The 13,632-nt window shown below is 42.4% G+C and overlaps 1 protein-coding gene across 1 annotated transcript in view; it reads left to right on the top strand.

Moving 5' to 3' along the window:
* The window catches only part of SSPN (sarcospan), a 32,998-nt gene extending 26,898 nt beyond the window's left edge, over positions 1–6,100 (top strand). Inside the window, exon 3 of the mRNA XM_008140499.3 lies at positions 5,665–6,100. Within this exon, the coding sequence (XP_008138721.1) occupies positions 5,665–6,030 (366 nt within the window). The 3' untranslated portion in view covers positions 6,031–6,100. The remainder of the gene's footprint in view (positions 1–5,664) is intronic.
* The last annotated feature ends 7,532 nt before the right edge of the window (positions 6,101–13,632 follow it).

The following is a 13,632-nucleotide window of genomic DNA, read 5'->3' as shown; positions in this document are numbered from 1 at the left end:
AAGAAAATACATAAAAACTGGATACTCCTTTGTTCACTATAACAAGAAAGCATAGGGCATAAGAGTAAGTTAACTATATTATGTGGAAATTACAAAGATGCAGAAAATTAGACGATAGTATATTCTAGTATAATTAGAGCTGCTGGCATAAAAAAGCAGTGTGTTGTATATATATATACATATATAATGTTGAAAAAAGAGTAGTTATTTGAATAAAAAAAGTTCACATTATATTAACTGCAAAAACAGGCCACACAAAATGTACAGCATGATCCTACAGAAAGAAATGAGCTCTTATGTGCTTAAAAAAATTGTCTGTGAGTGGTGGGATGATAGCTGCATTTTGTAGTTGTTTCTCTAATTTTGAAATGTCCTCCAGTTAGACATCACTTTTCTAATTAAAAAATTTAATGGATGCTATTTAAAAAAAATCTTGGTGGATATGCCTACAGTTAGAAATTTTACTTTTTCTGAGGGTGTTCCTTAAAAGAAGGCCAGATAAAGCAGGCATCAGGCCATGTTTATTTTGTTGTAAGGCGAGGCTTGGTGATGATTTAAAAAAAAAAAAAAGCCAGGCAGCCTTGTAAGAAATGGCCTGTTAAATTACAGGGACTTCATCCACCAGGTAAAAAATGCTCTAACCTGGATTCATCAGAGTGTGTGAAAGGCCCTCATTCCTCCCCAGACGATCCTAGAAACAGCAGAGGCAAAAGCATCAGCTTCACAGAGTCCTCCAAAGCCTTCCCAACATCTGCAGGTAAAATAAGGAGCAAGGGAAAAAAAAATGTCACTGCCAATGTCAGCCAGGTTGAGAATTCCCCACTAGGAGCATCTCATTAGCTGTCTTTTTCCCCACCTGTGACAGACACTGACAAATACTGAGGCCCTTTTCTCCTGCCGGTGACCTTTAGTGATGCTTCTTCCTGCCAGCTCTCTAAGATGCCCGCTGTATTATCTTCCCTTAGAAAACGAACTTCAGTCAATCGCAAGGCTTTCCAAAGCCACAACAGGTTCCAGCAGACTTCCCGTGAGCTTCTCACACCGTTTGGTGGGGGATGGAGGGAAGGAATGAAATACATCTTTCCTGTGGTGTTCCTCACTGGCATAACCACATTTTAATGCCCCCGCATTGAAGCCCAGGCCTTAGCTTTGAGAATTTATTTCCTCCTATTGAAGACCCTGGTACCTTGGTGTAGCCTGCACACACGCAAACACACACACACACACACACACACACACACACACACTTTTTCTTAAGATACAATAGCCACGGAGCTTGTCTTTTCATCTCAAGCTGGCACAGTCTTCTCCAGAGACCCTTTGGCACACCCTGGATGCCACCATCATGTTCTTTCTTTCTCCCACGGGCCCCTGGGCTTGGCAGGCCATTCCCTCCTGGACTGGGCCTCCTGCGGTTCCGGGTGGCCCGGCTTTCTAGGGGCTCACCTTGCGGATTTTGGGAAACGTGTCTGATTCGTGTGCTTGCAGGAGCTCGGCGGGGCCACCTTCCCACAAGGGCGTTTAAGGCGCAATTGCTTCCTGCCCTCATCCCGGAGGCCCCTGGGCTGCAGCTGCCACCTCGTACGCAGCATGCTGCAGAGGGGCCTTCCCGTGCCTGCCACCCGGGGAGGTAATTAAATCGAAGCCGAAACTCCCTCCTCCCTTAGCTCCCAAACGTTGAAGCTGCAGCCCGGTACCAATTAGAGGCAGCAGCGCGAGGAGCGGCAGCGGCGCGGGGGGCTCGGTTACATAAGCGCCCAGGGCCACCGCGCCTCCGTCCCGCCCGCTGCCCAGCGCCAGACGCACACCCGCAGACTAATGCGTCCCCAGCCGGGCTTTTATCAAAAGATATTTGCTCGCATTCCCAAGGTCATCGTAAACACTTTCATTGATAGTTTATTCGCGCCGGGTGGGTAAAACAAGCCCCTTGATTTTAAATTACAGATTCTAACCCAGAAGCTTGTTGCTGTCAGATGAGCTCAAGCCACGAAGGAAAAAATGCTACAGCGCTGCAGATGTAGCCCACAGGCTTTGGGGGATCAAGTATACATTTGTGTGTTAAGATGGATAAGAAACTTGATGCTGTGGCTCACTCCTGTTTGTTTACCCGGCCCGATGCTTTCACGGAAGAGGGAGAAGCAGAATCCCAATGTGTGAGCTCTGCACCGCTGACCAGGGTTTGTGCTCTCCCCGGCTGCGAGCACATTTAAGATGCTCAATGAAAACGGAGCAATCTCCGTGTTTAAATGTTTTACATCCTTCCTATAAGCTCGTTTGCACTGTTCCTCCCACATGACAGAGAATAAGACAAAGCCAGTAGAGCTGATGGCCTAAGAGTCCTGAAATCTGACAGCTGTTTACATCTCTACTAATTTCTTTCACAAATACTTAAATAGTGCTACGATGCGCCAGACACTGTTCTAAGCCCTTTACAGATACCAACTCTTTTGATTCTTATAATAATCCTGTGAAGTTATTATGATCATCATTCCAAGTTTACAAAGGAAGAAACCGAGGTACACCTGGGATTGTTTAATGAGCCCAAGGTCCATAGCCAGTGAGGGGAGAACCGGGGTTTGAACTCAGGCAGTCTGGTGCCCTGGTCCATTCTCCTAACCATCACCAAGTACTGCTGGACACGTATTAAATGTCTTGGGCAAATCTTTTGATCTCTGGGCCATCATAGGTCATCTTTAAGAAATAGACACAATTCTCATTTTAACAAATGAATTTTTGTGAATTTATGAAGACAATATTTTTGCAACTATTTCAATTATTTACAGATTGAGAATGAGGGATTATCATCGTTAATTCTAGATATTGCCCCCAATAAATGCTGTAGAAATCTGCTGTCTAAGGATGTGTGTGTGTGTGTGTGTGTGTGTGTGTGTGTGTGTGTGTATTGGAGGTAGAAAGGTTATTATGAGACAACCTTCCCTCCTCCAGTTCCATCCATTAATGGCAATAAAATATGTAGAGAAAACTCAATTTTGGACCATTCTACTAAGTATATGACCCTCAGGTGGCAGATCATCTCTTTTATTTGAGCCTTCCCTGGTAAAGTCATAGATGTACCTATGTTCCCAGAGCAAATAATTCCAAGTTCTGTGTTGGCTCTATTGGAAAGGCAGCTGTAATGGGCGCGCACACACACAACATGGCCAGCACAATTTAATTTGGCTCTTGGCACCAAGAATTTGAAGTCAATCATCAAGCCTGAATATTCTAGAACAACCCAGAATATTTCAAATATCCTGCCCCAATGATCCCTCAAAATAAACCTACACTTTTTAGCCTAAGTATGCCAGTGATGGAAGGAAATATGGCCACTGAAAATCTTGGGGATAGGACCAAGGCAATGGCATTTAATAATACAAATTAACTATTTCCTTCTTAAATTTTGTGAAGGTGCCATTTTGTATTTATCTGGCTCCCTTTCTCCAAGGGAGAATAAATGTGCTGAGTATAAATTACTCTTGTTATATGCCTGAGATGTAAGATGTTTCAATAAACTGTTTCACAGGTGAAGAAACATGGATTATTTTTGATAATCCTTCAAATGACTTGAAAATTAGAAATAGTGTATATGGTTAAGAGAGCTTTGATGAGAAGATCCAAAGAATCCATGCAATCCTTGGCTGTCCATTTTAAGACAAAATGGTATTAACCAGTTCCACTGTTGTCCTGTTCCCGCAGGTATACAATCAAGGCAAACCAGATGTACAGTCAAGCTGCCAGGCAAACCAGACACATGCTTAGTGCACTGGCAACTACATGTGCATACATGCACACACACACACACACACACACACACACACACACACACTTTTACTCAAAGTAAAAATAACATTTTAAATATTCTATCTTTTTTTAAAATATGTTTTTATTGATTTTAGAGAGAGAGAAAGGGAGAGGGGGGAGAGTAAAAGAAACATCGATGTGAGAGAGAAACATCTATCAGCTGCCTCCTGCATGCCTCATACTGGGGGCAGATCCCACAACCCGGGCATGTGCCCTGACTGGGGAATCAAACCAGCAACCTTTTGGTACATGGGATGATGTTCAACCAACTGAGCCACACTGGCCAGGGCTAAATATTCTATCTTTAAGACTTAGAAACACTTGAAATTGTCAATGTGTGGAAAATCACTCATTTGGAGGACTTTTGTACACATATTTTATAATCATATATATGTTTTTATTTGGTTACATATAGTTGGAGGTGGGGGGATGGCATAATCTTTTCAGAGCTATTTTAATCTGAACCTAGACATGATTGGAACTAACTTTACTTTGGGGAGTTCACATTCACCAGAACTGCTTCTTATAAGGAGCAACTTTTGACTATCTATATATATATAAAAGCCTAAGTGACTGTTCGACCATTTAACCATCCAACCGGCCAGTACCTATGATGCACAGTGACTACCAGGGGGCAGACGCTCAATGCAGGAGCTGCCGAGCTGTGGTGACTTGGCAGGTGCGGTTCTCTGGTGACACACCTGGAACCAGAGAGGAGGGAGCCCTGATTCCAGGATGCGTCACCTGAGAACCACCCTCTTGCAATCCGGGATCCCTCGGGGGATGTCAGAGAGCTGGTTTTGGCCCAATCCTCACAGGCCAGGCTGAGGGACCCCACTGGTGCACGAATCCATGCACCGGGCCTCTAGTAGTAATATAAATCTTGCACTCCGTTGAATATACTAGTCCCAAAGGTGAGGGGCTCTTTTCCTTATCTAGAACCTTGGTAGACAGGACCATTTAGAGAAATGTGTCCAGTTAATGAGATCAATCACGAGAACATTTCTTGTTCTGTGAAAGGGTTTCTATTGTGGCCATGTCAATGCACACTCACAGTTTTGACCAAAATACTTTAGGTGTAAGCTAAATGTTTGAGTTGTTCAGACATTCCAGGTTTCTTCAGCAGCAGAGTTAGAGCTTTAACCCCACGTTTCCATTCCAAGGCTAACATGCAGGTTGACAACGTTCAACCTTGGTGGCAGAGGGAAGGTTTAGAGTTTATTTTCATGCTCAGGAACTACATAGTTGGATCTGGGACGAGACTTGTAGGTGATGAAGCTGACATCAAGTCACCTGCCTTCTGGAGCTATAATTTTTTTTTCCCTCCCAGCAGCTGCTTATTGGGGATCCTGCCATTCCTGGACACAGTTTGGCAACTACTGCATTGAACATAATCTTTTCTGTTAACCCATGTTGCTAGTTCATCAATTATTGCCAATTTTGGCCAACACAGAATTTACATTGCAGAAATTTGTTCTTTACTTTCTTGTTTCAATTGTTACATCAGCAGTTCTTGAGGTCACAACAAGCACAGCATGCCTTTCAGAGATGCCTCTTTGTTTGGGATTCATCGAAGCTGCTTGCTACATCCATACACAAACAGCCACAGTCAAGCTAATATCCTCAGCTCCGTTCATGAAAAGCGCCCAACATCTGTATGACAAATGATGAGCGTTTAAGGATTGCTTACTGACAAACGTGGAGCCACTTCCATGTCTTGGGTACTAGTTTCTGAGGAGCTCCTCTGTCAGGGCACTTCCTGGGAGAGAAGAAAAAAACAACAACAGCTATTATTCATTAGCTTTCTCAAGAGTCACTCAATGTACTTTGTAACCAGAAAGGTTTTCTTCTGCTTCCTTGCAGCTACTGTACTTTTTGCTGAGCGCCCTGGGCTTGATGGTCTGTGTGCTGGCCGCAGCTTTTGCTGCACACCACTATTCACTGCTCAACCGGGTTACCTGTGGGACCGCACTCGACGCCTGCCACTGCAAACTGCCCACCTCCGAGCCACTCAGCAGGACCTTTGTGTACCAGGATGTGACTGACTGTACCAGCATCACTTTCACTTTCAAAGTGTTCTTACTCACCCAGATGATTCTTAACTTGGTGTGTGGCCTTGTGTGCCTATTGGCCTGCTTTGTGATGTGGAAGCACAGGTACCAGGTCTTTTATGTGGGTGACAGGATGTACTCCCTCACAACTTCTGAAGGCCAGCAGCAAAAGGTCTAACACTCTTGCTCAAAGGTGGGAGAGAAAAACAGCACACTGACTAGCTGAGGTTAAAAAAGAAAGAAACAAACAAACAAAAGAAAAAGAAGAGAGAGTAAAAACTCTGACAATAACTAGTATTCACGGTTCTAAATGAATATTTTTATATTTTTCAGAAAATGAAAGAGCATTTATTCAAGTTTTCTATAGTATTTTTTACAAATTCTTATGAAAATAAATAATGAGATCCAAATTGACTTTGGGACAGTAAAAGGACACTGAATAGGGAAAGGATAGCATAGATTTATCTCCACAGTCTGGAGTTTATTCCTTATATTCATTTTATCCATTACTTGTATAATCTTCTTTCCTGTTAGTCTAGTTTGGTGGTGCGAATTGCTATTTCAGGCCCACAGGCTCTATTTTGTCGAGTCTTTTCCAGGCCCTCCTACCTCCCACCAGGATGTTCTCACTGTGCCTGGGAGAAAGACAGGGGCTGGGGAAAGAGTTGATCGGCCAGGTGGACTCTCAATTTTCCACGGTAGAGATGTCTTCGAGGCATGAAACAGGTTAAAGGAGCAGAGTAGAAAAGGAAGAGACTTTTGCAAAAGGCTCAATAATTATGAACACCTGGGCTGGGGCGGCAGCCTTTTCTCCCCAGCTGCCTGGGTTTGGCTCTGTAAGTAGATCACTTGCTAAATGCTTCAGGTGATTGTCTGCGTCTCCATAATTGAAAGTTGGTAGTAGTTGTATTCTTAATGATGTAGAAGGCCTACAATAATCACATTATGCTTCTATTCTATCATCTAAAACAAATCATTAAAACCAATTTCTAGCTAATTGTTCATTATAGTTATGCTCAGAAGTCTATTTAACAAGCCCTAGCTGAACTTAGGCAGCACAGTCGGAGTTAGGAGACGTGACTCTCACAGAGGAGAGGCTTAAAGATGGTTTCTTGCTTTATAAGGGAGAAAACAATTTTATTAATAGCGCAGGTTAAATATACTCATTTAAACAAAAACAAGAGCATTTGTAACAGGAATGGTTATACAAATAGCACATTTGTGATAGGTTGTGAAGTGTCTCTCTTGGCAGCTAAGTACTTTTGAGGAAGATTGGGTAATGCCCATGTGTTTCATTCACGAAACTGTATTTGATATGCAATCCTATTATTGATTTGTATGCACAGTGAAACCTAGAGACTAAAACATTTTGAAGTCCTTATTTGATTGAGCATTTGCACATTGACTCGGAGGGTAGTTTCTGTTTTGTTTTTAAGTAACTGACATAAAAAAGCACAAGTTCCCTATTATTGCTATTATTAAATTTGGAACAATGTCAGTGTTTTAAGGAAGGATCTCGGAATGCAAATTCACGCAGCATGAATGTTACCAAGAACTTTTTCTCTTATTATGCTCTGTTGAAATTCAAGATAATAATTGAGTTTAAGTTGCCTCTCCACATTGCTTATAAACTTTACTAATTATGAAATTCTACCCTAAAAGAAAAACATTTTCTTGTTTGCCTTAGAAGATAGATGAATAATTATACTAATGGTGATAATAGTGTTGATTTCTACCCAATGTAAATACCCAGATAAGCCTGGCAGGTGTGACTCAGTGGTTGAGCATCGACCTGTGAACCAGGAGGTCACGGTTCAGATTCCCAGTCAGGGTACATGCCTGGTTACCGGCTAGATCCCCAATGGGGAGCGCGCAGGAGGCAGCCGATCAATGATTCTCTCTCATCATTGATGCTTCTATCTCTCTTTCCCCCTCCCTTCCTCTCTGAAATCAATAAAAATATATTTGAAAAAAAAAAGACAAATAAAAAGAAAAACGTTAAGTCAATTAGTTGGAGGATTATAACTATATTTTATGTCCTCCAGATAAAACACCTGATTAACAGATGTTAAAACATTTTAATGTATTCACTTGCTTTTTGAAAATGGCCTTCTTATAACACTAGCTCAGGCCTAGAAGGCACATTGGAGGGATTAAAGGATAAGACTCTGGAGCAGATGTTTGATCGCATGCAAGAATTACATGGACAGAACCAAGCATCCTGATGATGACCTGAAAAATACTTTGTGTCCCGATTTTAAAAATCTCAATAATTGAATCCATTTTGATTTTGACAGTGTTCCTTATAAAGAAGAAAAAGACTGAGAATCTGAAATGTTGTAGGCTGTTCTTTAAAGAGTGAGAAACTAGTGCTTTAATGCTAATTCCTAAGAATTCAGCACCACTGGAAGCACACACTGAATACCTTTAACAATGTTTTATAGCAAACACTACAGATTTTTATATTAAAAAATTAGAATTCTGCACATCACTAAGGTGCTCTATGCTTTACAAGAGATTCACAGGGGATTTCAAATAGCAGAATACTTTAGCTGATGGGCTTGCTTTTTCTAAATAATGCAACCAGTAAGAACTGACATGGTGATAAGCTTGATAATAATCAGAATATATATAATGGGGATTTTGTTATTGTGTAATCAAATCATTCTTAAATGACCAAAGAAATGAAAGTTGTAAGTTAAAAAAGGAACAAAAGGAAAAGAAAAGAAAGAAGCAAAGAAAAGATTCCTGTTCTGTGAACCCACAGTGTATCGATACGTGTAAGAACTGTGTTACGTGAATAACCAACTGCTTTGGGCTTGATTTGAAGTATTTTGAGTTTCTGTTTTGCAAATATTGAAGTTCTGATAACGGCAACAGAAAAGGAACAGACACACAGCTTTACACTTAGCAAAATGTTACATTTAAAATCTGACAGGAAGCCAAGATGGTGACTGTCTCCTCTAAACCATAAAACACTCAGATTTGTGCAATCCTCCTCCTCTTCCACCTCCTTCAGGAGAATTAAATGAATCAAGACTTTGGAAAGAGGGGAAACAGCCTGGACTTGGCAGTACTTGAAATAGGAGGAATACAGCAGCCTAAATGTACCGACTTTGTAACCGAGCCCACTCGATCAGTCTGTGCCTTCACATGACCACCATCTGTGCCTCCCCCGCTCCATCCAAATTTGTGTAGGCAGCTCCTGGGAGCCAGGCCTAAAAATATAGTTACACTAGGCCCTAGAAACTGTAGTCAAGTCACAGGCCTAACTTTTCTCCTTCTTTGGATTAAAAGTCTATATTCTTTCTTGAGGGGGTTCCCAGCTGCACATGTCAATGTGTTTGTTCTGATGGTCAGGACCCATTATGTATGTGTTCTCTGTTCATGTCCAGGACATCAGAATCTTTTATTATTCTTACTAGAGGCCTGGTGCACTGGGGGGGGGGGGGAATACCCCTCCACCCGGCCTGCACCCTATTGCAGTCCAGGACCCCGAGGGGTCCTTAGCGCAGCCGCAGAGGCGGGAGAGGCTCCCACCACCTCCACTGCACTCACCAGCTGTGAGCCTGGCTTCTGGCTGAACGGTGCTCCCTGTGGGAGCACACTGACGACCAAGGGGCAATTCTTGCATTGAGCATCTGCCCCCTGGTGGTCAGTGTGTGCCATAGTGACCAGTCGTTCAGCCGTTTGGTCGATTTGCATATTAAGGTTTTATTATATAGGATACTTCCCTTTTTGCATGCAGTATATCTTGAATATGTTTATAGGTCTTTAGTAAAGGGTTGGGTAGAGGGTATACAAAGGAAATTCTGAGGGACAACAGTGAGCAGTATTTAAAGAAAATCATGCCCTAGGTGGTTTGGCTCAGGGGATAGACCGTTGGCCTATGTACTGAAGGGTCCCGGATTTGATTCTGGTCAAGGGCACATGCCAGGGTTGTGGGTTTGATCCCCAGTAGGGGCCATGCAGGAGGCAGCTGATCAATGATTCTCTCTCATCATTGATATTTCTATCTCTCTCCCTCTCCCTTTCTCTCTGAAATCAATTAAACACACACACACACACAACACACACACACACACACACACACACACACAATAAAGAAAGAAAAAAAGAAAATCAGAAAGGAACTTAAATGGATCATACCCTATTGGGAAGTATACCTTGATCTTTTGTAGGGATTATCTCTGGGCTATTGCTATGTAGCCATACATTACTATAAGTCATGTTGGCTCTCAGTTCTTATTATCCTCAAATAACTCTATCATTTTTTAGATGTACACTGTATATTCAGGATAATTTTAAAAAGAGCTGATGGCCAGGTATATTTACCCACAGTGGAAACATTATTTGGATAAAGACTCAGTGGGCCAGCCTATAAAATGAATATCTTGATTTGTTTCTTCTGATTTCCTAGTAAATTATTATCTCAAATGATTATCCCCTTCAAAAATATCGGTCTGTGCTTTGGTGCTGTGGTTTCCTTCTTCTGGCATTGACGAAATAGTGAATAGAAAACACAGTTGTTACCCCTGTGTCTGAGGTGGTTGTTTTTAAATGGGATGTGTATCATGCGGATTTTCTTTGTTAATAAAATTTTCATAATCTCTGAAGACACTGTGTTTGGATGTGCTTTAAAGTGCAGGAACATTGCACATAAACTGGTATATGTACAATCTCTCAGATTCGTGTTTACTCTAAAAATCTGGCTTTAGGATAGACCAGAACTAATATTCATTTTGACCCCATTGTTCCAGGGACTGTCTTTACTTTGGTACACTGCACCTATCATAGCAGTTAAGGTGGTAAATGCTCCCCAGGCAAAGGGAGCCTGAGCTGGAAAATGTCTTGCCAAAGGTACTTAGAAAGCTGATCTTCATTTACATCCATTAATGTCAAGTAAAGCTTGGTCTAAAGAAAGGGATCCATGCTGAGTGTCACATGTTCGATCACAGTATACATTTAGTTACATAGAAAATCAGCTGGCCTACCCCATTTCAAATCTGAACACAAGGAGTCCTTGTTACCAACTCTGAGGCTATTTAGGTAGTTGATTATGCTATAAAATGCACGGGTTCTTTTTGTTTAATTTAGTTAGAAAAACTTGTAGAATGCAAAAGGAAAGAGAGAATGACTTAGTACACACACTCTGAGCTGGATTTCCTATCCTTACTGTCAGGGCTGTAGGTCTTAGGCTTGGACATCTGTCACTTTCTGGCTCTGTGATTTTGGATAAACCATTTAGTCTTTCACTTCCTCTTTTGTAAAGTGGAGAAAAACATCACTGCCTCACAGCATCATGGGAAAGTTCAATGAAATAGCACTTAGCAAAGTGCCTGGCTCATAGAGGGAGCTTAATACGCATTTGGTTTCTTCCTTCCTTAGCTGAGTTTTACGTACCTTGTGATACTTATTGATGCAGGCTCTTGTCCCCACATCCAACTAGCAAAGTAGCTCTGTTTTGCTCTTCCCTCTGTGATTTCCTTTTTATAAACCAGAAACATTAGCAAATGGGCCTCAAACAGAAATTCTGCTTTTACTGTCAGATAGCACCAGGTCTTATTGATGCCAGCTCACGGAATGGTGTGCTGGCTGGGTTTGTTGCTTTATACACCTAGATGTTTCTTGAATGCAGCTGTCTTCTCTCGGTTCTCCCAGGCAGAAGTAGAAGCTGAGACATTTCTCCTTATTTTCATAGTAGAGGCCCAGTGCATGAAAATTCATGCACTGGAGGGGGTTCCTCAGACCAGCCTGCCCCTTCTCACAGTCCGGGAGCCCTCAGGGGCGGGAGGTGACCCGGTGATCAGGGGAAGGCGATGCCCCCATTACACCTCTACAGCTGCCACTGCTGGCAGCGCAAGCCTTGGCCGGCCCTGGTTACCTGAGCCTCGGGCAGCCCAGGGCAGCTGGGCAGCTGCCATCCGAGGCTTGCCTGTGCCTTGGGCAGGCCCTGGGCGGCTGGGGGGCTGAGGGGACTGGGGTACTCTAGAGGCAGGTGCACGGCAAGGCTGGGCCCACCTGCCACCCTGGTGGGGCTGAGGGGACTGGGTGCCGCCATCTTGTGGCTGTGGGTGCCACCATCTTTGAGGGTGGGCAGTCAATTAGCATATTCCCTCCTTATTGGCTGTGGGCGCTGCCATCTTTGCGACGGCGTGAGGGTCAATTAGCATATTCCCTCTTTTTTTAGATAGGATTACTTCTCATTTAATGTAACAGAAGCATGTGTAACCCCAACAAAAAAAAAAAACACCAAAACTTTTGAAATAAGCCAGTCAAAGAAAGATAAATATCACATGATCTCACTCATAGGTGGAATCTAATGAACAAAATAAACTGATGAACAAAATAGGTCCAGAGACATAGAAGCATGGAACAGACTGTGGAATATCAGAGTGAAGGCAGGGGAGAGTGGGTGGGTGAGAAGAGATCAACCAAAGAACTTGTATGCATATATGCATAACCCATGGACACAGACAACAGGGTAGTGACTGCCTGGGGTGGGGGTTGGGGGTGGGCTAGAAGAAGTCAATGGGGGGAAAAAGAGGGCATATGTAATACTTTCAACAATAAAGATTTTAAAAAAGAGAAAAAAAAGAAGTAAGAAGAAAAAAACGAAAATGTTGATTTCCTGTAAAAAAAAACCCCACAATACTTTATTGAGCTTTGATACATTATCAGTTCACTGTATATATATATATATATAAGCCCTTATTTATCTAAAAACCAACCATCAAATACCTTTGGTATGCTTGACCCTGTGGGTCACTGATTCCCATTCAAGAATCATAAAAACATTTATTTTTGAGCATAGTTGGGAAATACCACCTGGAGCTTCATTCTCCAGGCTGGATATGAAAATACATGAATCTTTACATTTGTAGCAAATTTAATTATTGAAGTTTTACAGCCAGGAACCTACTTTTTTCTCTTAATAGAGTCCATCTTTATAGTTTATAATAAATTATTGTAAATTATTTTTTTCATTTGACACATTTATATATTTTATAAGTTAGTCTTTATGAAGTGCAGGACTAATATTGGTTATGGTATTTAAAAAAAATTCAGATTGTAAGCAAATGAAAATAAAACTAATGATAGGCATGCCAACTTGGAGACCATTCATTCTGTCATTTCCTTCCAACAAATATTTATATATGTTTATTCCAAAGCATGTGTTCTTAGAGGAAGTCTTTTTGTTGTTATTTGGGAAGATCCTTTAACCAGAAGGTGTGGGACATATACTCCTCTGTTATTCTTGGGGAAGAGCAGATACAAGGGCAATAGTATAAGTACAAAGATTTCAACTGAGGCATGAAGTCTTCTGTTTAACAAGATTCTCTGCCTGGGGGGTGAGGTGAGGAGAGGAGGCCTGGAGATTCATCTGGGGGACCTTTCTTGTCCTTCCTCTTCCATGTGGAGCCTGCTGGGGAAAGAGGCAGAGGTTTCTGAGATGGGGTCCAGGCCCACCTACTGCGGCTAGGAACTGTGGAGGAGGCTTGGATCATACCTGATGAGGGGGCTGAACAGTGAGATGTCAGCGGGCACTTTGGAGTCCCTAAACTTAGAGACTTTGGCCTCTGTGTGGGGAGTTCAATTACTCTATTTGCCTTCCTCCTCAGACCCCTCTCTCCAGAAACTCTCCCTGGGTAGTCATTGCCTGCCCAGGTGTGATTGTAAAGAGTAAGAGGATGACTCTCACGGACCACAGGGCGCAGTGGCCCTTGGGACCAGAGAAGATGACTGTACTCTCATGAAGTCTACCTAATTAGTCTCCCTA

Source organism: Eptesicus fuscus, chromosome 7 (assembly GCF_027574615.1).
Source record: "Eptesicus fuscus isolate TK198812 chromosome 7, DD_ASM_mEF_20220401, whole genome shotgun sequence".
NCBI lineage: Eukaryota > Metazoa > Chordata > Mammalia > Chiroptera > Vespertilionidae > Eptesicus > Eptesicus fuscus.
This window is presented reverse-complemented; position numbering and strand designations above follow the sequence as displayed.